Genomic DNA, 22,283 nt, shown 5'->3' on the forward strand with positions numbered 1-22,283 from the left:
GCGCACGTGCACGATGCGCTCGATCAAAAAAACAAACCCAAATGCACTTGCAAAAAAAGAATGAAGAAACAGTCATGGGTTTTGTATGACACCCTCTTCCTGATCCCTTCACTAGCGACTTCGCGAACTCTACTAGCTACGCGGAGAGTTTGGAATAGGCAATAGCCAGAGACTAGAGCTATAGAGAAGTAGAGTGTCGCGGCCCAGTGAAGTGGTGGAGAAAGTGAAGGGAACAGGCTCTGACCAAAGGAATGACCAGGTTTCAAACAAAAATACAGAAATCTTCTTCTCTTCTGGTGTGAGCAATTAGGCGAGTTGTATCGTTTGGAAGCAACTATGTGGAGGAGGCTCGTGTCACCTAAGGTTTCTCAATATGCCAGATCTAATTTGAGCTGCAGACATTTTCGAAGCAGAAGACATTTTGCGGGGCGACGTTGGATACACACTTCGACAGCATTAGCGTTCAAAGGTCGCCTGGGCTTGGGCCTCGGTCGTGGGGATGAAGAGTTCTACCTTGCCCAGCAACGGCTCCGTGCCATGGATCCAGACAGGCAGATTGACCCGGCTATGGCTGTAATCCTGAAGTCGCTGTACCGCCAGGTGAGCGTTTCGCAATGCTGACAAATCCCGAGTTCTGTCAAGGTGTGTGTGTGTGGGGGGGGGGGGGGGGCATTCACAGTCACATGGCACCACTGCATTGGGTACAATAAACTTGAAACATGAGAAAAGAGCCCACTGAGAACGGGATACCAAGAACGGCCGTACTGGGGCACTCAGCACAAGTACTAAGTAGGTTGAAATCAGGGCTGCAATGAATCGGCGACGGCTAATTTACGGTTAAATGGCGGAAAAATCCGAAGTTAAAAGTCATTGCATAATTCTGCTCATCACCTTATGCAGAACCAGAATCAGTGCAGTGAACTATCGGTTTTGAAGCCAAGCTGTGGAAAGAAATTTCGATCCTTGATTGATTGCCTCAGATCCTAGTTTTTATAGTAAAGAAAAAAGGACCAAGAAACTACAAGTTACGCCATAATGTCCACTATTAAACACCATCAGTTACTAAACAATCAGCATTATCGCGTAACTTGTAGTTCCTTGGTCCTTTTTTCTTTTCTATAAATTCATCCTTGGCTCTCCGAGTCCATTCTAATTTTCCTTTGCACATTCAAACAGGATGGCAACCCCGGCAGTGTAGTGTCGCCGGAAGGCACATGCATATCAGTACGGCACGGTCAGCAGCCATTGTTGCTGGTGCCATTCCGGAGCCCTCCCATTTCAAATTCAGAGTCAATAATATTCAGCACGTTTCGTTCAAAAAAACAAACAAACAAAACAAACAAAAAACAAGTATCCCGGCTTGTATTGACCGTACCGCTTCTTATCGTTAGCACCTATTTTTTTATCCAAATAATCGATGTGGAGACAACAATTCTAAAATAGCAATAAAGAGAACAAATTTCGCCGTCATCGCCAGACAACAACGGAGTCATGAAATGTTTCCAAAATCGATATGAAAATCGATTTTGGAAAACTTTCAAGGTCATGACTTCGTTGTTGTGTGGCGATGACGGCAGAATTTGTTCTCTTTACTGTTTTTTTACCCTTTATGTACTGAAAATATGTACGCAGACTGAATTTGATCTCGACTCGCCTCAAATTCCATAATTTTCCGGGTCATAACTATGGTCTCCTTTTGACGATTTTTTCAATCTTGAGCTTCCTGGAAAGCTCGTCGCAAGAGGAACACATTCAGCCCACACTTGCCACCACGAAGGTCAAAACTCCAGCGCTACAACCTAGCGTCTTAGTTGCAACGCCAATATTCCGACAGAAGTCGTCTTGTATCAGCCATTTCGCTCTCCTTGCTTGTAACAACTAATTTTTACTTCCAAAATATTTCGCCATCTGCCACGAGTCCGTTTGCTATTTTGAATGTGTTTCTACGTCACTAGATGCCCAGAAAGATGGGGAAATCCCTCATTCAAATCTGCGCACGCGGCTATTGAGCGACAATTGCCGCGATTTGACGTTCGAGCTTCGTAACTCTGGAACCGCACATCGGAGTGTTTCTGCGATTGTTTCAATGGACAGCTGGGAGTTTTCTCTTCGACCTACATAATTTAGGTTTTGGAAATAACCCAGAAATAACTGAGTTACGATCGATTGAAAATTTGAAAAGTTTCGATCCCAGGGGATCGAAAGTTGTACAGTCCGTACACAAAGGGTTAAAACTGTTGTCTCCACGTCGATTATTTGGAGAGAAAAAAACACAGGTGCTAACGATAACTGAGAAGCGGTACGGTCAATACAAGCCGGGATACTTTAGTCCTCCCTGGCCAATGCCGTAGTGACAGTAGTAGCGTGACTGACACGGTCATGCTGTAGAATGATGGTTTAGGCTTTGGCTGGAAAACAGCAACGTGAATCATAGGCTAGTGAAAGACAACCCACAGTGAGCTAGAGCTGGGATCAGAATGACGGGCTGAGCCGATCGCAATGAAGTTTAGAGTGAACGACAGAGCACATTTTTTTAAATCGGCTCAAAGCATCAAAGTCAGCATGCTCTAACTTCTAGACTAAAGCTATTGAAAGTATGCATGTTCAGAAGCGCGGCTCAACCTGTTTTTGAATGCAGCCCTTCTTTTGGTTTTGGAAACGAATAATAGCCGAGCCCGTTCGAGCCGTCGTTCGGCAGCCCTTGTTGAAATAACAGCATTGCTCTACATTATTCGAGTCATGAGGAATACGAGTACGCGGGCTTCTCGTGTGCTTTGGAGGATGAGAGCAAACAACTTCCTTGGGCGAAATTGGTTCATCCTATTGTAAGGCCACACCGTTTTTTATCTGTGTTTCGCGTCCCCCGCGCGCATGTATTTCACAGCCGGAGTTAAAAAATAAAAAAAAATAAACGGAACAATTTTTTTTTTTTGAAAATGTAACCCAAAAGGAGAAAAAAACGGAACATGATTGTTACACATAACTATTATGTTGGCATCAATTAAATATTTGTTCTATTTACTATTTTTTGTAACTTAGTACCGCATGATTGTACTCAGCTCACACACATGTACATCGTTACAGGTGTGTGTGGGCCGCAAGTCACACAATCATCATGCCGCCTGTGTTTGGACCACAAGCATGGCAGAGGGGATGCGCTCATGTACATGTCAATGTACATGAACAGTGCTGCGTCGCTTCACTGTACACAAATGCAATGCACGTACACTGTTTTTTTGGATGGCTTTTTTAAATTTTTTTCGCCCTCCCTCATTGATTTCATCGAATAAGGTGACGCGAAACATAGAAAAAAACGGCATGGCCTAACATTGTAGCACTCACACTCTCAACGCTCTCACGGCACATGGTTATTACGAATTGTAAGTTGTTGTTCATCCATTCACAAGCAGGAGAAGAAGACAACGGCAGACAGTGCGAGTATGCGCCCAGCTTGCCATGGACACCTACAGTGTACGGTGTTTACATGTATGTGTATACTGTACAGTAAAACCTGGTTTAAGCGACCACCCCATGGTGCAAGCAAAAGCGGTCGTTAAAAAAGCCAGGTGGTCTTTAGAACCAGGTCCCACAGTATCTGTGTAGAACTGTCGGTGCATGGAGAAAGGTTTGACTGTATAGTCATTACGTGTGGTAAATTACCCATACTACACTATGATCTTCAGAGCACGGCATCTCTGTGCTGGGCCGTAGGGGAAGAAGACTTGAGCTGTCCTGTGCATGTCTGCTTGTGTTGTGCCCGGTTAATTTATGCTTTCAGGCAATGGAGGGTAATCAGAAAACTCCGCACGAGAAGAGTCATATCGGTCCCCTTGTGCACAATGTGATGAACGATGCAGCCGACCTGTTGAAAGGTGTAACTAAGGTGAGAAACTCTTCGTCATCGTTATGGTGTGCAGTGTGGTAGTCATGCATTGTACATCACGGCTGTAGTACTGATGTGCACAGTCATGCTACCCGATCAGTGCTAACCGATGATGTTGTCCAGCCAACGCGAAAGAGTGATCGAATCTTGAAAGCGTACAATGGCGGCGTCATCTCAACACTCGGTATGGCTGATGTGACGGTCTCTGTTGGATCACGCAGCATCGTATGTAGTTGTTTTGTTGTCCCAGTCGCGTCTGGCCGCCAAATCCTGTATGGCCAGGACGTCATCTCCGAACTGGAGTTGCTGACCTCTGCTGAAGTCAATGTGGTGAACGTGACGCCCATCTCTATCACAGTGGACCCTGACACCACTCCAACAGCACTCCCACCCCGTCGGCACGCTTTCAGCATCCGGGATGAAATTGCCAAGGAGTTGGATCGTCTGGTGAAGCATGACATAATCGAGCCAGTGCGAGAAGCTACTCCGTGGGTCTCACCGTTGGTGCCGGTCAGGAAATCAAGCGGTGCTTTGCGTCTCTGCGTGGACTACCGCGTCCTAAACAAGAGCGTAGTCCGGGAGCGTCACCTACTTCCCACCGTTGACGAAATCAATGCGCAGCTGGACGGTGCAACAGTGTTCTCCGTTCTGGATGCTGAATCTGGCTTTCACCAGCTCCCTTTGGCCGATGAATCTCGTCCGTTCACCACTTTCGCCACTCACAAGGGCCTCTTTAGATTCAAGAGACTCCCGTTTGGCATTGCTTGCGCACCGGAGATATTTCAACGTGTGGTGTCTGACATCCTTGCCGGCCTACCGGGAGTCGTTGTCTATATTGATGACATTCTCATCTATGCCCGCAACCGACAGGAACACGACGAGCGCATGGCTGCCGTACTCCGTCGTTTGAGCGAAGCCAACCTGCGCTTAAACTGGGAGAAGTGTCGCGTACGCCAGTCAGAAATCAAGTACTTGGGACACTGGCTGAGCAAGGATGGTGTGCGTCCTGACGGTGACAAGCTGCTGGCAATCCAACAGTTGCAGCTGCCGCAGACGTTGACAGATGTACGTCGTTTCCTTGGTATGGTGACGTACCTTGGTAAATTCATACCGCAGCTCTCACAGACAACTGAGCCGCTGAGGAAACTGGCTCAGCGACAACCATTCGTCGTTGATGATGAGCTGACGGCCGCGTTCACCGATGCGAAGACAGCCGTGGCCTCGTCGCTAGAGTGCTTAGCGTACTTTAAGCCATCCTTGGACGTCCCAACCAAGGTAACATGTGACGCATCTCCACTTGGTCTGGGTGCTATTCTGTGGCAGCAAGACAAGAGTGGCACTTGGTTACCTGTCACCTGCGCCAGCCGTTCATTGTCCGATGTTGAATCTCGTTATTCCCAGTTGGAGCGCGAGATGCTTGGTATCGTATTCTCTCTGACTCGATTCCGACAGTACGTCCTGGGGAGATCTGTTCAAGTTGTGACCGACCACAAGCCCCTGATCTCAATCGTCCAGAAGCCGTTTGACGAAGTACCACCACGGCTGCAGCGCTGGATGGTCGCTCTCATGCCATACCAGTACACCTTGTCACATGCACCTGGGAAGCAGATGGTGTGTGAAGACACATTGTCAAGAGCGCCTGTCCAAGACTCAACTGCCTCACCAGAAGAAGCCCGCTCTATGGCTGAGTTCATTGGCCTGGTCTTGGAAGAGTGCCCAGTCAATATCGACGATATCGCCAAGGCGACTAGTGATGACCCACTGTTGCGCAGCATACAGCAGCGCGTCTTGATGCAATCATGGTCCCAAGTCACACCCGCTGAAGAGCCATACTACCTTATTCGAGATCAGCTGACGACCATTGACGGCATCCTGCTATTCGGTAACCGCTGTGTAATACCAGAAGCTCTCCGACATGCCGTACTGCAGTTGGCCCATGAAGGTCATCCAGGTCGGGACATATTCAAGGATGCTTTGCGACGACGAGTATGGTGGACCGGCATGTCTAAAGATGCCGACAAGTTCGCCGAGCAGTGTTCAGAGTGTTGGCGCCGTCATACAAACCCCGCACAAGAGCTGCTGCCATCAGAAATTGAAGGAGTGTGGCAGAAACTGGCGGTTGATCTGGTGTGTATCGAGGGTCAACAAGTATTATCCATCGTCGACTACGGTTCACGCTATCCGGAGCTACTTCCCTTGTCAGCTACCACAACCGCAGCTGTCATTGACCGGCTGATGGAAGTGTTCGCGAGGTTCGGCCTGCCTAGCGTGTTGGTGTCCGACAATGGCCCCCAGTTTGCCTCAGCCGAAATGGCCCAGTTCCTGCAGCGGTTGGGTATCCAGCACAATCGATCAAGCCCACGCTACCCCAGATCTAATGGCATGGTGGAACGTCTTCATCGAGTCGTCAAAGAGAGAATTCAATCTCTACGACCGTCCCTGTCTTTGCAACGCCGTTTGCAACAAGTTCTCTTTGATATTCGCAACTCAGTGCACCGAATGCTGGGCATGTCACCCAATGAGGCTTTCTTCGGTCGCATGGTTCGCACCCGTCTACCTCACCATTCTACCCCACGCATTGTGAATGCTTCTCATCAGATTCGCGCCAAAGCTGACATGGCAGTCTCGCATGATAGTCGCCGCGGTGTCCGCCAGTTGCCTATGCTGCGTCCTGGCACAATGGTAGTCTTGCAGGATGGCTATTCCGACCCAACTACCCCTTGGCGTGTTGTGGAGCAATATGGCAGACAAGTCGGCGTCACTGATGGCAGGCGGATACTGCTCCGAAATCGGCAGCATGTGCGAGAACATGCTTCACCTGCATCATCAACTGCCACCTCTTCTCGGTCTTTGGATCTCCAGCCAGTTCCGACGCCAGATCCCCAGCCAGCTACCGAGTCAGAAGTGAAATCCTCGGCACCTAATGCAGATGTGCCGCCTGCTACGCCTACTGCTCCGTGTGAAGCAGGAGTGGAATCTGAGATCAAAGAGGCTGATGCTCAGATTCATCCCGAGTCCAGTGACCAATCACGTCGTCAATCACGCCTACCACGGCCCGATGCCCAGTCTGGCTCGCTCTATCGCGAGGGCTATGTAACCCGCGCTGGCCGCACTGTCAAGCTCACTGAGAAAGCTGCTGGTGCATTGATGTAATATCTCCATTTTGACTGACCATGTTGCATAACTATGCCAATTTGCGATTTAGTTGCTGGTTTGGTTTGTTCTGTTTGTATCGTGGTACAGGTTTGATGTATCTTCAGTGAGTTGACCCGTCAGTGTCAGGGTGTATCGAATTTGTTGCTTTGAATTGATTCTTTGCTCGTTTCCTCTGCAATTTTCTCCTTTTTTTCTTTTTCCTTTTTTTCTCTCCTTTTTTTTTCTCAAACAGGTTTGCATTTGCAGACAATTTTTTTTTCTTAGGGAAGGGGGGTAATGTGGTAGTCATGCATTGTACATCACGGCTGTAGTACTGATGTGCACAGTCATGGTAACAGTGCATTGCGTAATGCTCTTGGCCATATGCTGCTGTTGAGCTGGTTTTACAGATGAAGAATCTGAGAGAGACAATGGCTAGTTGTCTATTCTTTCCGTGTGCTTAGTCTGGCTTCTTGCATGCCTACATGCAGTACCCACCCCAGGGACACTGTTGCCCACCCCAGGGACACCATTGCCCACCTCTAGGACACTGTTGTCCACCCCAGGGACACTGTTGCCCACCCCAGGGACATTGTTGCCCACCCCAGGGACACTGTTGCCCACGTCTGGGACACTGTTGCCCACCTCTTGGACACTGTTGCCCACCCCAGGGACACTGTTGCCCACCCCGGGGACATTATCCCCCCCCCCCCCCCCGGACGTTTGACCACCCCAGGGACATTTTCCAGCCCCGGTGACAGTTTTGTGTGTGCGTGTGTGTATGTGTTTGTGTGTGTGTGTTTGTGTGTGTGTGTGTGTGCGTGTGGACGTGTGTTTTGTTCCCGATCCATGCAGGAAGGAGCGCGTGGCGAGTACATTCGCATCGTGACACAGCTGTGGGAGAATTCCGATGAGAACGGTGAGGCGCGGCCGTACAGACGAGGTACACTGGGTGATGGTCGGGCAATGTTCGCCGAGCGTCGGGAACAGCTGCAGGTCAGCGGCAGCGATGCGTACATTGTCGGCTCGACTTCAAGCAACACTGGTGAAAAGGTGAGCAGGGAGTTATGGCTGGGGATTTCCCCACGAACGGAACATGTACCTCAGGTTTCCTGGAATTTTTTTCAATGCAGGTATGATTTTTTAAAAGAGACTATAGAAATTGTATGATCCATCATCATTTGAGTTGTTTGTTTGTGAGCATCCTAAGGACTGATGAGTCTTGTTTTGTGTTTTTAAGAAATCATCTCCCCACTTCTGTACTTCCGTCTATTGTAGAACATGTTCGCTCTTCTTTCTTTTTGCTGGCAGTTTCTCCACGAGGAGATTGACGATGGCGTGCAGATGATTTGGTTCAATCACACGGTCCGTGACAACTCTCTCACGCTGGACATGCTACGCACACTGCCCAGGCTGCTACAGAAGGCCGCCGACGATGAGGATGTGTTTGCCACCGTGTTGACCGGCGAGGGAGAGACATTCTGCACTGGTCTGGACAAAGACATGCTGGCAAGTGTCTTGCAGAAACCCGGGGAGAGCAAAGCGGAGTGGGAAGCCAGGATGTTCGAATACAGAACGGCTATTGAGTAAGTGACACTTTGTTAGTTAGGGCTGTCGCCAAGTCTTGCCGTAGTCTTGTGTCGTTGAAAAGTACTGTTGAAGAGCATCGCAGCTGTGCTATGCTAGCGTTGTCGCCAAGTCTCCCGTGGTCTTGTGTGTAGCACTGGGTACTGCGTAACAGCATCACAGCTGTGCTGCGCTGGCGTTGTCACCAAGCATGCCATAGTCTTATGTAGCACTGTGGCATTGGTTTATTTGTTGTGTGAAGATGTAAGAACAGAAAATACATAAAATAAAGATGTGTTGCTGTGACACGCAGCTCACCTTCAGCTAGCTCTCCTCTTGCAGGGTGCTAGTGGTGGTGATGCTTTCGCGCTGGATTTAACGTTCTTTGCCGTGAAAGTGTTGTGCCCTTTGCGAGGTTGTCCTCCCTGCGTTCAGTTTGCTTTTGTCATTCCACACCAGGTTACTTCTCAGGCAGGTTATTGCTCTGTATGTTGCGTACTGCAGTCTTTTAGAAAGCCGGTCTCGTATAGAAGCCGGTTTTGAATGCAAGACTGATTTTCGAGACGAACTGGCGGCCCATAAACCTGGCTTTAGTCCTGACATACAAAGCAATACCTGGTTCGAATAGAATCCTGACTTGAATAGAAGTCTACCACTGAGGAATAGGCCTGTTTTTTGTTTTTTTATACGTGGCATTGCAGTAGATGGAGACAGAAGACCTGTGTTTTGCCTGGCTGTTATGAACTGCGGAGGCACAGTAGTTGCTCTCGTGTTTGTACCTCGGCTTGCTTTGCACTGTGTAATTCATCCTTGTGAAGCAAATGCCCATTGTGTTTGCGTGTGTGTGTGTGTGTGTGTGCGTGTTTGTGTGTGTGCGCTCGCATGTGTGTTGTGCGTGTGTGTGTGTGTGTGTGTGTGTGTGTGTGCGTACGTACATGTTTGTGTGTGTGCATGCTTGTGTGCGTTCTGTGCCTGCTCTATGCATACTCTTGTCTCTCATACTAGGGAGTATGTTGCAAGCTTCATCACGTGCAGCAAGCCACTAATCGCCGCAGTCAATGGTTCAGCGGTGGGACTGGGAGCTACAACTCTTGCACTGTGTGACCTTGTGTTTGCCAGCACTATGGTGAGAAGACGAACTAAGGGGTAGTCGCAAACGTTTTTTGTCGTCCCTGAAACGAACATCATTCGTGGGGGGGGGGGGGAGCCGAAATCGCAAGTCGACCGATACTGTGCACTATGGCATGTACATGCATTCGACTTTCGTCGTCCAGCAGAGCAAGCTGCGTTCGTTTCAGAGGGAGGGGAGGGGTCCGAGTTCAAAATGAACAATGTTCGTTTCAGGGACGACAGGAAACTTTTGCGACGACCCCTAAGGGAGACTTGTGTTGATATTAGAGATCTTTCGCACTTTGCACCGAAGCGTGTACATGTACCCCCCCCCCCCCCCACACACACACACCTGGGGCTGCCGGCGAATAAATCAGCATGAACTCGTATGAACACTGCTCTACTGCAGATCTTTGTCAACGACTCCAGATAGCATTGGGAGAATTTGAATCGTGCTTGTCTTTTATCTGCGTGAATGTGCGAAAGGTCTGTGTTGGAGGATTGCTGTGGAATGAATAACAGAGGGGTGAGAAGCAATGCTAGCCCGCAGTCCTGTGGACGTTAACTTCTACGTACATGCACTGTATGTGTTCGTGGACACACACACACACACACACACACACACACACACACACACACACACACACACACACACACACACACACACACACACACACACACACACAGATGAAGTATGGATTCTATTCAGCCAATGCTAGTAAAATCCGGTCATGTATAGTAGTAATGCGGGACTTTAAAATCACCCGACTGGAATGTGATGTTGTTGGTATACACGTGCGGCCGTCTGTGGTTCCTTGTCCTGGAGTTCCTTGTCCTGGAGTTCCTTGTCCTGGAGTTCCTTGTCCTGGAGTTCCTTGTCCTGGAGTGTAAATGGTTCCTTGTCCTGGAGTGTAAATTTAGAGCCTTTAGCATGTAGTTGTGCGGGTAATTGTTGTCCTTTCTAGACTTTTTAACGGTTGACTGGAAACAATGCTGTGTGTTTGCCTCTGTACGTATGGCCGTTTGTGCGTTTGCGTGTGTGTGTGTTTGTGTGCACGTGTGCATATGCATGTGTGTGTGTGTGTGTTTGGGCATGCTTGCGTGTGTGTCTGCTCACCCCTGCTTGTCCAATGTGCCGTGTTGTCTATATGCAGATCACACTACATGTTCCTGACCAGCAGCTTGGCATGAGTGCACTGGGCTGTGCTTCGTACACATTTCCCAGGATGATGGGGAATTCAGTGGTAAGATGTCACCTGTACTTTCGTGTCGTATTTCCTGTGATGTTATAGTACCTTGGCGTAATGCTCTGGTTTTAGCATAGTGCTGAATAGTATACTGACTGCAATTGTCAAACTCACATTACATCCTGCAGGAGCAATAGGAGGTATGCATCTAAGATGGCCGTAACCTTTTTGCAGGGCAAGTTACCCCATACTTGGCAGGTACAACCTGTTATAGTATATTTTTGAGTATGACCTCCCAAAGTTCATAACCTTTTATGCAGAGCTGATATCAAACGGTGTGTGCAGTTGTAGTGGACTCGGCCCGCGAATCCTAACGGCGGGAAATTGATGCATACGTTCCATCGTGAATATATCACGCACACTGTCTCCCAGCTTCCTCTTGCCGAGAGCATGCGACTCGGTATCTCTCTCCCGAATGTAACTGGGCCTTTGTTGATGTCAATATCTGATTGTTTGCAGGGGGTGTCGGACACCCTACGGTCACTGCGGTATTGACCGTACCACTTTGCGTCCTGGGTACCCTGTGAATCAATCAAAAGCCCTGATCTGGGGTCTAAATCTGCGAAACGTTTCAGAGGAGCCACCCCAATCCAACGAAAGAATGATACGAAAAAGTGGGCTGACCGTCCCAACCAAAAATACCTTCCGACACCCCTGGTTTGACTGAAAACATGTCCTGATGTGCCAGTCACCTAACATTGTATGACCTTACTGTGGGTGCACTATACATTCAAATAGCTGGATTATAACCATGGTAACACACGATTGTGTTTCATGGTGGTGTATTCATCTAGGCTGCAGATATGTTGCTACGCGGTGCCAGGCATCTGGTACGGGATTCACAGCGGCATGGCATTGTGACGTTCGTAATGGATGACACTGAGGCGAGTCATGTGTTGGAGCGAGTTCTCTACCTCATGTCCACACTGCCAATGCAGGTAAGATGCAGCTGCCCTTCAGGTGGCTGTTGTCAGTGGATGTGATATGATGTGATGTGATGGGTGTGTGGTGTGGTGTGATGTGATGGGTGGGTGTGTGATGGGTGTGTGATGGGTGCGTGATGGGTGTGTGATGGGTGTGTGATGTGATGTGATGCGATGCGATGTGGTGTGATGCGATGTGATGTGGTGTGATGTGATGGGTGTGTAGTAGACCTGCTATTGGTGCTCTTGCGGCTGATAATGCTGCTGCTCCTGTTGTTGCTGCTGCTGCTCCTGTTGCTGCTGTTTCTACTGCTAATTCTGCTGCTGCCAATGTCGCTGCTGTTGCTGCTGCCCTGTTCCCGCTGGGGGTGGCTGATCTTCTCAACTCGGTGTGTGTGTGTGTTTGTGTGTGTATGTATGTGTATGTATGTGTGTGTGTGTGTGTGTGTGTGTGTGTGTGTGTGTGTGCGTGTGTGTGCGTGTGTGTGTGCGTGCATGTGTTTGCGTGCGTGCATGCGCGCACGCGCGCGCGCGTGTGTGTGTGTGTGTGTGTGTGTGTGTGTGTATTCGTGCGCGTGTACGTTTGCATGTGCGTGCTTGTGTGTAACTGCACGCATGTGCATGTGTGCACGCACGTGCATGTCCTCTTGCTCTCTATGTAGACTCTTCTGTCGTCACGTCAGCTGATGAAATCCTACGACAGAGAAATGCTGCTAGCGGTCAACAAGGGAGAATGCGATACCCTGGTGGAGCGATGGCGATCCCGTGAAGGTCAAGAAGGAATCAAACGATTCCTGGCATGCAAGCCCATTCAACTCATTCCGCAGACCATCATAACCCCGGAGGCGCAGGATAGCGGATCGCCCTTCGCCATTCCGGGAATTTTCAAAGCCGAAAAAAGTTCGAAGAAGCTGCCTGCGGAGGAGGAGGAGGAGGAGAAGGACACTCTACCAGCACAAGCAAGCTGAGCTGTTTTGGTGAGAACATGATGCTTGACGGTATGTCCACGACTTTTAGTGGACATTGACGAGCTGGAGTATGCGTGTCGGCAAGCCCATGCTCGTGTCTCGGACATAGGCCAACTGCGAGTGCTGTCTTCACTGCTATGGCTTGCTGCCAGATCCAGTATCGTTCAGTACAGCATGGCAGCAAACATGCAAGCTAAGTTGTGTTTTGTCCAAGGCATGCTGCTTGACGTTCTCTCCAAGACGTATCGCCGTAGTTATTGACGACCTGGAGTATGCGTGTTGGCAAGCCCATGCTATCGTCTCAGGGTACATAGGCCAACTTTGAGTACTGTCTTCACCGCTACGTCTTCACTGCTATGGCCTGCTGCTAGATTCAGTAACGTCCAGTACACGCGGCATGGTAGCATCACTGATGGTTGTGCCACAGCACTCACATTGGCAAATTCGACACACCTGATCGTGCTGTGCAGCAGTAGCCTGGAGCGTGTACAAGTCGGACCAGTGCTGAGCAAACCCTGCTTGTCTGAGATTGAGCAATGAGTTACGTGTATGTGCAGATTGTGCTCTGGACGGAGTATCCTTGGTACCGGATCAGAACTGTAAGTTGGTATCAGGCCCGACAGAATCGGTATGGTTAGTCAGGTTAACACCGGACCAACTTTTTGGCCACCAACACGTGTTTCCTACTGTGGAGGGCATGTGTGTGTACCCGCAATATCATACACAAACTGTATGAAAGCTATATCATACACAAACTGTATGAGAGGCCATGATACTACCGGACCAGTTAAAAGCTTCTTCACGCTGTCCCGGGCCGAGTATGGAGGGTGCGTGTTTGCCAGATTACCAGCCTTCACGGCTTTAGCAGGCCGCCTTTGGCTGCATTGTTCAGTGGCTAATACTTATTGTCAAGATCCTGATGCACTGTCTGCCTTTGGCTGCTTTGTTCAGTGGATAATACGTATTGTCAAGATCCTGATGCATTGGCTGCCTTTGGCTGCCTTTTTCAGTAGGTAATACTTATTGTCAAGATCCTGATGCACTTCCCTGCTTCAACTTTGATACGGAAGTGCAACCACGCTCAGGTTTTTTTATTATCACACAAACCCCTCTTTGAGTAGCCACTTTACTCACTGATATCATACCGGTTAATTATTTGTACTTCGAAGTAGATTATTTTAAATTGCAAGTCTTGGTGTAGATTAAGTAGCTGGTCTACACTTGAGTTGATGGTTTCTTCTATTCTTCCAGCGTAGAAGGCACTTGGCCTCTACTCCGACCATTCACTTTGCCGTTGTCCGTACACTGATCTTACGAGAGGTCAACGGTTTGGCCATTGGTCACCCATCACATGGCCATAGACCATCACTTCTTATTCTCATGCATTGATATATTTTTTTCTGTCTCTTGTTCACCTTTGGTGACACAGTATTTCCGAACTTGAGTTTTATCATAGAATTGTCTGAATCTTATTCACCCTTGAACGCTCCCCTTCCATGCGCACATATGCTCCTTACAACTTACCATCCACCCGTCCCCTGTACCTTTTCCCTGTATGTGTCCATCTCACCTTCATGCTCTTCTTCATCCTGCCCTGCCAGCCAGCCCTGCACCCCCCCCCCCCCCCGTTCTTCTCGTAGCACTGCCTTCTGGTTTGGCTGTGACAGTGTGACTGTGTATGTGTGTGTGTGCTCTTCGGCCAAAAACCAAAAATAGGGATTCACTGGCCGGAAAAAGTCACTTCAAAATAGCTGTATGGTGTAGACCAGGCTGAATAGTGACGGTCAATTCTTCAGCCTTGCAAGCTGTTGAATGGTGCAATCCCAGCACAAGTTGCTATGGCTTCTGCCGTAGCATTGCTATCATCGCCTCCGGCGATGGGCGTCAAAGGTCAAGGTCAAGGTGTGCTCTTCGTGGGTTTGTGTCCAGCAAAAAGAAGAAAAGAAGAAGAAGAGCAGAAAAGGGGAAAGGTCACTGCTGGATAGGTCACGAATTGTGCAGCAAGGAGTAACGTAGGGGTTCTTCATGAGCGATTAATGCTAGACCACTGCCTATCAACATATTGTTGGCTATTTTTTGTACCGGGATACACGTGATGTGGACTCCCGATGACCTTCGAACCTACCGTCATGCAATGTACAAAGTGGTCACGTGACCAATGAATGACCTTTGACCCTTGCGTGACCAGTGAACCTTGGTCACGTGACCAGTGATCTAATATTACCTTTGACCCTTGGTCACGTGACTAATGATGACCTTTGGCCCTTGGTCACGACCCAACGAATGACCTTTTGACCCTTGGTCACGTGACCAATGAATGACCTTTGACCCTTGGTCACGACCCGCCGAATGACCTTTGACCTTTTGGTCACGTGACCAATGAATGACCTTTGACCCTTGGTCACGTGCCCTTGGTTTTGTGTTCAGATGTGAATTCACGCATTTATGATGAGATAATAAATGCCTTGGATATTTGAGAATAACACTGCATGAGATTCGTGGTTGGTACAGCGCTGTTCGTGGACGCTAGATGTCGTGTGACACTGTGCTGGGCGTGTGTGTGTGTGTGTGCTTTTAGGTATGGCTTATCATGCACAACAAATAATTATTATTGTTGAGAATGCGGAACCACGCAGACACGTGGTGGGTATGTGCAGGGATATGGCCATTTTACTGGTGAAAGGCATTCCGAAGAGAGCGGAGATAATCAGAAAACAGGTAAAGATACAATACCATGGTCAATGAGATGAGGGGGTTTGTCAACTAAAGTGGCGGGACACTGCAGTAACAGTTAGCTACTGGTAGGTAGAAGTTGAGATATCAAGGGACTGCATATACCAGGAGCGGCCAAAGGTGGTAAGCCACTCATACGTAACTTGAAGCAAGACTAAGTTTGAAGCGAGACACCATTCAAAACCTGTCAACACTTGAGTCACAGCGGCAGGATCCTTGTTTAAGGAACCCGTTACTTCAGAGACACAGGCCACCCATGATATCATGGCACTCACCGGACCCGATCTGGCCATTCAACCCAGATCGATGCATGGCATTACTGAAAATCAACTGTGACCGTGGCTGCACTGCACGCCCTCCAGCCCACCGCACATGCTGCACTAGGCACTCAACACTTCACAGCACATCCACGACTGATCGTTACATTCACCACCACGACACGGACCATTGGGTATGTGAGGAAAGCACTCACAATATCTCTCACAATATCAGGTTGCTCTCGTGCAAGCTGCTTACAGGACATCTGATCAGCATTGATGGCCACTGCATGCCTACTCATCACAGTAAATCCACGTATACCCGTAGACGTGCCTTGTCCAAGCTCCCCGTCCAGCTTGCAATGCACACAGGCGTTATGCCTGCCGCACTCCATTGGAAAATGGCGAAGTGCATACCGGGTCAAAATAATGATACATCCAGCTGAACCGCAGTCGGCTCTCACTCTCGTCCAAACAATCGGCACCGCTTGTAAACGACACAGACTATGACCAAGTTCATACACAGTCACGTCGTTGCACGCCTTTGCGCTCTGTGTGATGGGGCTACTACCTCCTCTAGCAGCAACTGTAGCCAGGAGAATGGAGTACGGTTTCGAGACACTTTGGACAGCTCCTACCGACTGTCACAGGCTAATGGTGCAGGTTGACAGCAGGAGTAATGTCATCATGACGTCATGCCTTGATAGTTGTACAATGTGCCGTGACGTGTGCCAGTACTTTCCCATCAGCTGTGGCTAGGACCATGGCTGGGTCTACGTTGGACGGCTTGTGCTGATGCGGGCTACACACAATCACACGATGACATCATGATCATCGTGTGATGACATCCTCATGACATCACTGCATGATGCAACTGTAATCAGGTAGCCTACAGAAGTACTCAGCAGATGATTACCACAGAAAATCCTTTCTGCTGGTGTACACTGTGCCACATGATCCATTCCATCATCAGCTTGTGAGACGATTCTCCGGTGCTTATCCCTTCCAGGACATCATAGCAGTCAGCAAATGCTGCACGGGATAAGACAGGACAGTGCAGCAAAGGCACTGGTTCATGAGCAGGGCGAGTGGCGCACACACAGTCAATGGCAATGTTAGCTGCTCCCGGCTAATGATGCCCCCTCACACCGGAACACAGGGGTTTTATATGATTGGATAATTTATAGAAGTATTCGAGAAGAGTGTAGACAAGGAGAACAGGACAACGACTCGACAGACTAGACTAGAACAGAACTGGAGCATGCGCTCTTCTATGTGAGTGGCTCATTGCCAAGGGGAACGAGCGGGAAATACGAATAGTGAGTATTCAGGTCGTGGCATAAATACACCTATTACAGCAACTCCCTCATCACTTTCTTGCAACACACATTGTGTAGCACAATCATGCCTATGTGGAAACGTGCATGGGTATCATTCAACAGTGCTGCTCAATGAAATCCAGTCACGTCACTCAAGCATGCGTCTTGAATCATTTCGCAGGTCTAGGGCTGCGCAATGCACGGCCTGCGCGAACTTGAGACGCAACTGGATATCATTGAGCGGCACTGTACATACGTTTGGACCCTGATTTAAGAGAAGCTTCCATACATGTAACAGTATAGCGTACCTGCTTGAAGTTCATCTTAGACTCTATGCTCTCTGTTGTTTCACCAGGTGGCAGTAGCGCCCTCATTGTTTTCTTGTCCGGTTTTCGAGATAGGTACTTGCTGCGCTTGTCCTCCGGCAGATACCAGGGATTCACGGCGAGGATCTGAAAGAAGAACACCAGCAGGAAGCAAGGAAAAAAGCACATGCGCATGGTGATAATGAGTCCGTGAATGGTTAGTTTCTATCCCAAAGTACTACCTTGGTGTGTGCATGGTTTGGGCAACCAGTCACAAAGTTGCAGTTGCTGTTCACACATTGCATGAAGAAAGCTCCCATCCGTGGCTGAGCATAATGAGATGGAATACACGACAGCGACGTGGAGAGAAAAAGAGAGATAGAGATGGAGAGACGAAGAGAGAGAGAGATGGAGAGAGAGAGAGAGAGAGAAAGATAGAGAGAGAGACGGAGAGAGAGAGAGAGAGAGAGAGAGAGAGAGAGAAAGAGAAAGAGAGAGACAGAGAGAGAGAGAGAGACAGAGAGAGACAGAGAGAGAGAGAGAGAGAGAGAGAGAGAGAGAGAGAGAGAGAGAGAGAGAGAGAGAGACAGAGAGAGACGGAGAGAGACGAAGAGAGACGGAGAGAGAGAGAGACGGAAAGAGACGGCGAGAGAGAGAGAGAGAGAGATAGAAAGAGACGGAAAGAGACGGCAAGAGAGAGAGAGAGAGAGATTATGCACGGTTCATCTCTCTCCCTCTCTCCCTCTCTCTCTCTCTTTTTCTCTCCCTCCCTCCCTCTCTCTCCCAGTATAGTGCATCAAAACTATCCACACAAGCATCTTGCTGTTGACTCACCTCGAGATTTTCAATTTCTTGCCTCCTACGCACGTCGGCCACACGGACCGTCAGAGATGCTCCTTCAATGGCCTTGATCTGAAGTGAAACGAGAACATTAACCATCACACACGTTTCCAATGACCCACCCTGATACCATTAATCTCTTCACATTTCGTGGTGTCGGCAAGTTTCAGGACAGGATCCAGCCGGAAATTATGCCTTGATATAATTATGGTGTGGTATGGTATATTTATTTTACGTTGGCAGCTTGGCAGTACAGAGAACATGTACTGCTAAATAATAGAATAAAACAAAAAAACGTTTCACGGTTCGCGTGAGACTCGGCCGGGGACCAAGTTTTCCGCATCCGCAGGAACGCCACCACCCTCTAGGATCAAGGCGCAGATGCAGCTCCTAAAGCTTTGAGAAGTGAGTAGATGAGACCCGCTACAAAGTGGCCAAAGACCGAAAAATCCCATTCACTGCATCTAGTGTACTGGCAAAAGGAGAGCTAAATCGGAAAAAAATTGAGGATATAAGTAGAAAACGTGGCTGTGGATCTGATGAGGCCTTTCGCACCCATTACTTCTCAAACACCTGAAACCAGAGCTGAGCATATAATTATTTTTTTGCTCTTGAAGTATCCAGTAGTTGGAGGGAAAGATGCAAACGGGAAAGTCCGAAAAAAATTGACTGTCACCACCAGGACTCGAACTAGGGACCCTCGCTTAAGGCCAGCGATGCTCTAACAAAGTTGGATGTATGGCCTCTTCCCTGACCTCCCTGGATCAGTTTTGCCTCGTCCAACAAGTGGAAATCGTTTGAGGATACCATCCTGAAGCGGTTTGCTGAAGGACGATTTGCCCCTCTCGGATTGCAACGGTCGATGCTAAAACGGCTGATTTATGATGAAGTCATCATCTCAGTAAGCAGCAACCGATCAACATTTCTTTCAGACTTTGAAATCTTGAAGCCTTTGCACTACTCAAGTTTTCGTTGAAGTGTATAGAAAAGAAAAAGGACAAAGGAGCTACAAGTTACGCTATAATGTCCACTAACACCACCAGTTACTAGGACATTATAGCGTAACTTGTAGTTCCTTGGTCCTTTTTCTTGTCTATACATTTATCCTCGGTTCCCCATCAGAGTCCATCATTAAAGTGTATTCATCGTTACCTTGCGCACATCCTTGTAGAAGGTCATCAGATCTCCATCGGATGGCACTGCCGCCTGCAGTACCTCCAACACAGTGGCTGTGGGCCTTCCCTGGAACAATGGCAGCTGATAGCGCTCCGTGAATGCATAGCCGTCGGAGAAGACGGGCACAGCACACCATGCCTGTGGGGTTGGAAGGGAACAGCACAAGACAGACAGATGTCGTGTTCTTGCTGTGCAGAGCTCCTCACCGATTTTTCAGTTTCAAGACCGCTGGCAAGAGAAGTTCAGATTGAAACCATCTGCCCAGGCGCGTACGCAGGGGGGGTTTCCCGTTGCCCGGAAACCCCCCAAATGTTCCAAACGAGCAACGTTTTTGGGCATATTTTGGTAGGGTGCACGATCGATCTGGCAAGAATGCGAAACTTCAACAGATCGTAACTCAGTCAAATCTCGCTCAAATCTAACGATCCAGATATCCAGGTCGAATAGAAAACTCTCAGCTGTCGGTTGAAACAATTTGCGACGCGCTGCGAGCAATGTCTCTTGAGATAAATTGTTCGTAAGTTGAGCCGCGATCTCGCAATTTCAAAAGCGCGCAGTGCGACTCGAGTATCGAGAATTTGAGACTTTTCGTCCCGCTGACTTGCTCAATTATTTGCAGGAGCTTCACTTGTGATATTTTCAAGAGTACACAGCAAAAAAAACGAAACTCTGCGATCAAGAAAAGCGAAATTGCTGGAGCAGGACGCGTTTTTCGGCCTTTCGCCCAGTTTGGGCATTTTTCGCACCGTCGCTGCACTCTACCGCTATAGCATATAGAGCTGGATATGTACATGGCTGTACTGAGTCCTGGCTATCATGGTCGACCTCATTCTCTCCCTGGTAGGTCTACCTTTCCACTTCCAGAAAGCCTAAGATAATGAAGATTGAGTGAGTAGAACTGAAGTTTATGATCCAAAGAACACGAAAAAATGCATCATTTTGAAAATTTCCTATAATAGTATGGTATGGTACTGGTTTATTTGAATTCGGTATCTCAACAGTACAATGTACAACTTGGGAAGATCCGAATGACATAGATACATAAACATAAAAGTGGAGTAGGTGCTACAGCAGATCATTATTTTTATCGCAGATTGTGGGACTAAACTAATACCAGTATGCAAGTACACAAGAAATAAAAGCTGAATAAATACGACTGCATGACATTGGGGAAAAGCACCAATCAAAGCAAAACAAAGCGACACATCACTCATTGAAAACATTTTCGAAAAGGAGCTGTTTTAACCGGGCACATTGTATATACATGTATATTGTAGGGCTCTTTAGACAGGGTTTAAAAACGAGTCAATGCTTGCGATTCGGTTGGAAACCCCCCTAGAGGTGACCCTGCGTACGCGCCTGCTGCCCCTGGGAGCGGGTTTTCAACCGTGCTGCTAGTCTACCCACAGTCAACTATGAACTTGTGGCGAGGCACAAGGGTACACGGATGCAGCTAATGGGATTTTCGGAACATGTGCCGGTGGTTGGGAGGCTTATCCCCCTCACCTCCATCTTTAGGTGCTGCATCTTCCCCTGCAAGACTTGACTCAGTCACCTCTCGTATCTCAAGGTCTTGGACCAATCCACTGTGCCTGCACGTTCATGTACCAGTAAAATCCCATCTTCGTCGCCATTGCTGCATCTCACACTCAGAATCCGTCAAGGCAAAATACCCCGTGCTTTGCTACGCATGCACAGTATGAATGATAACACTGAAAGGACGAAATAGAGGTAGCGACGATTGTATGATGAGGGGTGAATTTCCCCAAAACACTGTGTATTGAGCAGGGAGTGGTGCTTTCCTGCTGGTTTGCCAAGTCGAAGGTTCGATGGACTTCTCGCGTGCTCTAGATGGCAGTCGCGAGTCAGTCAAGTGTCAAGTCAAGTCGGCGGAATAGGCTCTCCAGTGTGGGGAGCAATCTCTTTCCTAACAGGGAAAGGAGTCTGAAACTCGGATGTTGTTGCACTTCCTCACTGTATACAGTGGTGGACAGCTACTCTTAATTCGTATCCATCTGTCCTTTCCCTTTCTAAATGAAGGGAGTAATAATATTATGACTAGGCATAGTAGTAAGCATACCTGTTCTGCTAGCTGGAATTTCTGCTTGTTTCTCTTGAATGTGATATCGACGGCTTGCAGCATTATCACCAGGGACAGATGGAAGTGCAGGTGACGACGGCGGTACAGCTGGACATGGAGCACACACAGTGAAATAGGAGAAGGAAAATAAATGTTACTGTCGTAATATCAGGACTCTGTTATGCGTACACTACTGTACACTTATGACTGTATGCGTTGCATGCTGTATGTACGTCACACAGGCCGTTTCCCGTAGGCCAGAACTTTGATGTGCTTCACTGGCTCGGGACTTCTCTTGTTTTGGACTTACCTACTGGCTGTGCATTTCTTGCTCCCCATTAGTTTACTCGTCCATGTCTCCTTGTCCATATTGAGAATAATACTACAGTTACGAGTTACGACTAACTGTCCACCAACTTAACAGATCACAATACAGACAACAAGTACGACAAAATGGCACAAAACTGACAAGGAGTACTGAGACATTCAGCGACCTGACACCTAGCACCAACATTTCTCCACGGTGGTGGACAGTTAGTCACAACTCCTAACATTTTGTCCTTCTCCTTTTTCACCGTAATTAGATTGGCTCACCATCCGAGTTTAACAAAGTGGAATGGATGGCTCAGTGGTTGAAGCATACAATCTCCGGACAGCAAGCAGTTTCAACCTTGCTAGGCCTCGTCAGCGGAGCTCAGTGTGATTCGCCGAACCGATCGCAATGAAGGCTAATGAAGAAGG

At 48.4% G+C, this 22,283-nt stretch overlaps 2 protein-coding genes across 2 annotated transcripts in view; one reads left to right on the forward strand and one right to left on the reverse strand.

Annotated features, from left to right (window-relative positions):
• Positions 1-72: 72 nt before the first annotated feature.
• Positions 73-14,477, forward strand: LOC135825876 (enoyl-CoA delta isomerase 2-like). Its single transcript, XM_065338512.1, has 8 exons — positions 73-600; positions 3,779-3,883; positions 7,874-8,071; positions 8,330-8,604; positions 9,590-9,710; positions 10,849-10,938; positions 11,736-11,879; positions 12,527-14,477. Exons 1-8 carry the CDS (start codon positions 337-339, stop codon positions 12,830-12,832), a joined length of 1,503 nt encoding a protein of 500 aa, XP_065194584.1. The 5' UTR covers positions 73-336; the 3' UTR covers positions 12,833-14,477.
• Positions 14,478-15,281: 804 nt separating this feature from the next.
• Positions 15,282-22,283, reverse strand: part of LOC135826872 (uncharacterized) — a 44,003-nt gene continuing 37,001 nt past the window's right edge. The window contains exons 34-38 of the mRNA XM_065339479.1: positions 21,543-21,650; positions 19,439-19,600; positions 18,281-18,358; positions 17,450-17,593; positions 15,282-16,854 (exon numbers count right to left, since the gene is read on the reverse strand). Coding sequence (XP_065195551.1) covers positions 16,819-16,854; positions 17,450-17,593; positions 18,281-18,358; positions 19,439-19,600; positions 21,543-21,650 — 528 coding nt within the window. The 3' untranslated portion in view covers positions 15,282-16,818. The remainder of the gene's footprint in view (positions 16,855-17,449; positions 17,594-18,280; positions 18,359-19,438; positions 19,601-21,542; positions 21,651-22,283) is intronic.

This window comes from Sycon ciliatum, chromosome 10 (assembly GCF_964019385.1).
Source record: "Sycon ciliatum chromosome 10, ocSycCili1.1, whole genome shotgun sequence".
NCBI classification, from domain to species: domain Eukaryota; kingdom Metazoa; phylum Porifera; class Calcarea; order Leucosolenida; family Sycettidae; genus Sycon; species Sycon ciliatum.

Bases quoted from the DNA above. Each gene is read 5' to 3' on its own strand.
- LOC135825876 (XM_065338512.1), top strand. From the start codon at position 337: ATGTGGAGGAGGCTCGTGTCACCTAAGGTTTCTCAATATGCCAGATCT. The intron at 3,884-7,873 runs GTGAGAAACTCT...CGATCCATGCAG, and splicing joins TGTTGAAAGGTGTAACTAAG to GAAGGAGCGCGTGGCGAGTA. The intron at 10,939-11,735 runs GTAAGATGTCAC...GTATTCATCTAG, and splicing joins GGATGATGGGGAATTCAGTG to GCTGCAGATATGTTGCTACG.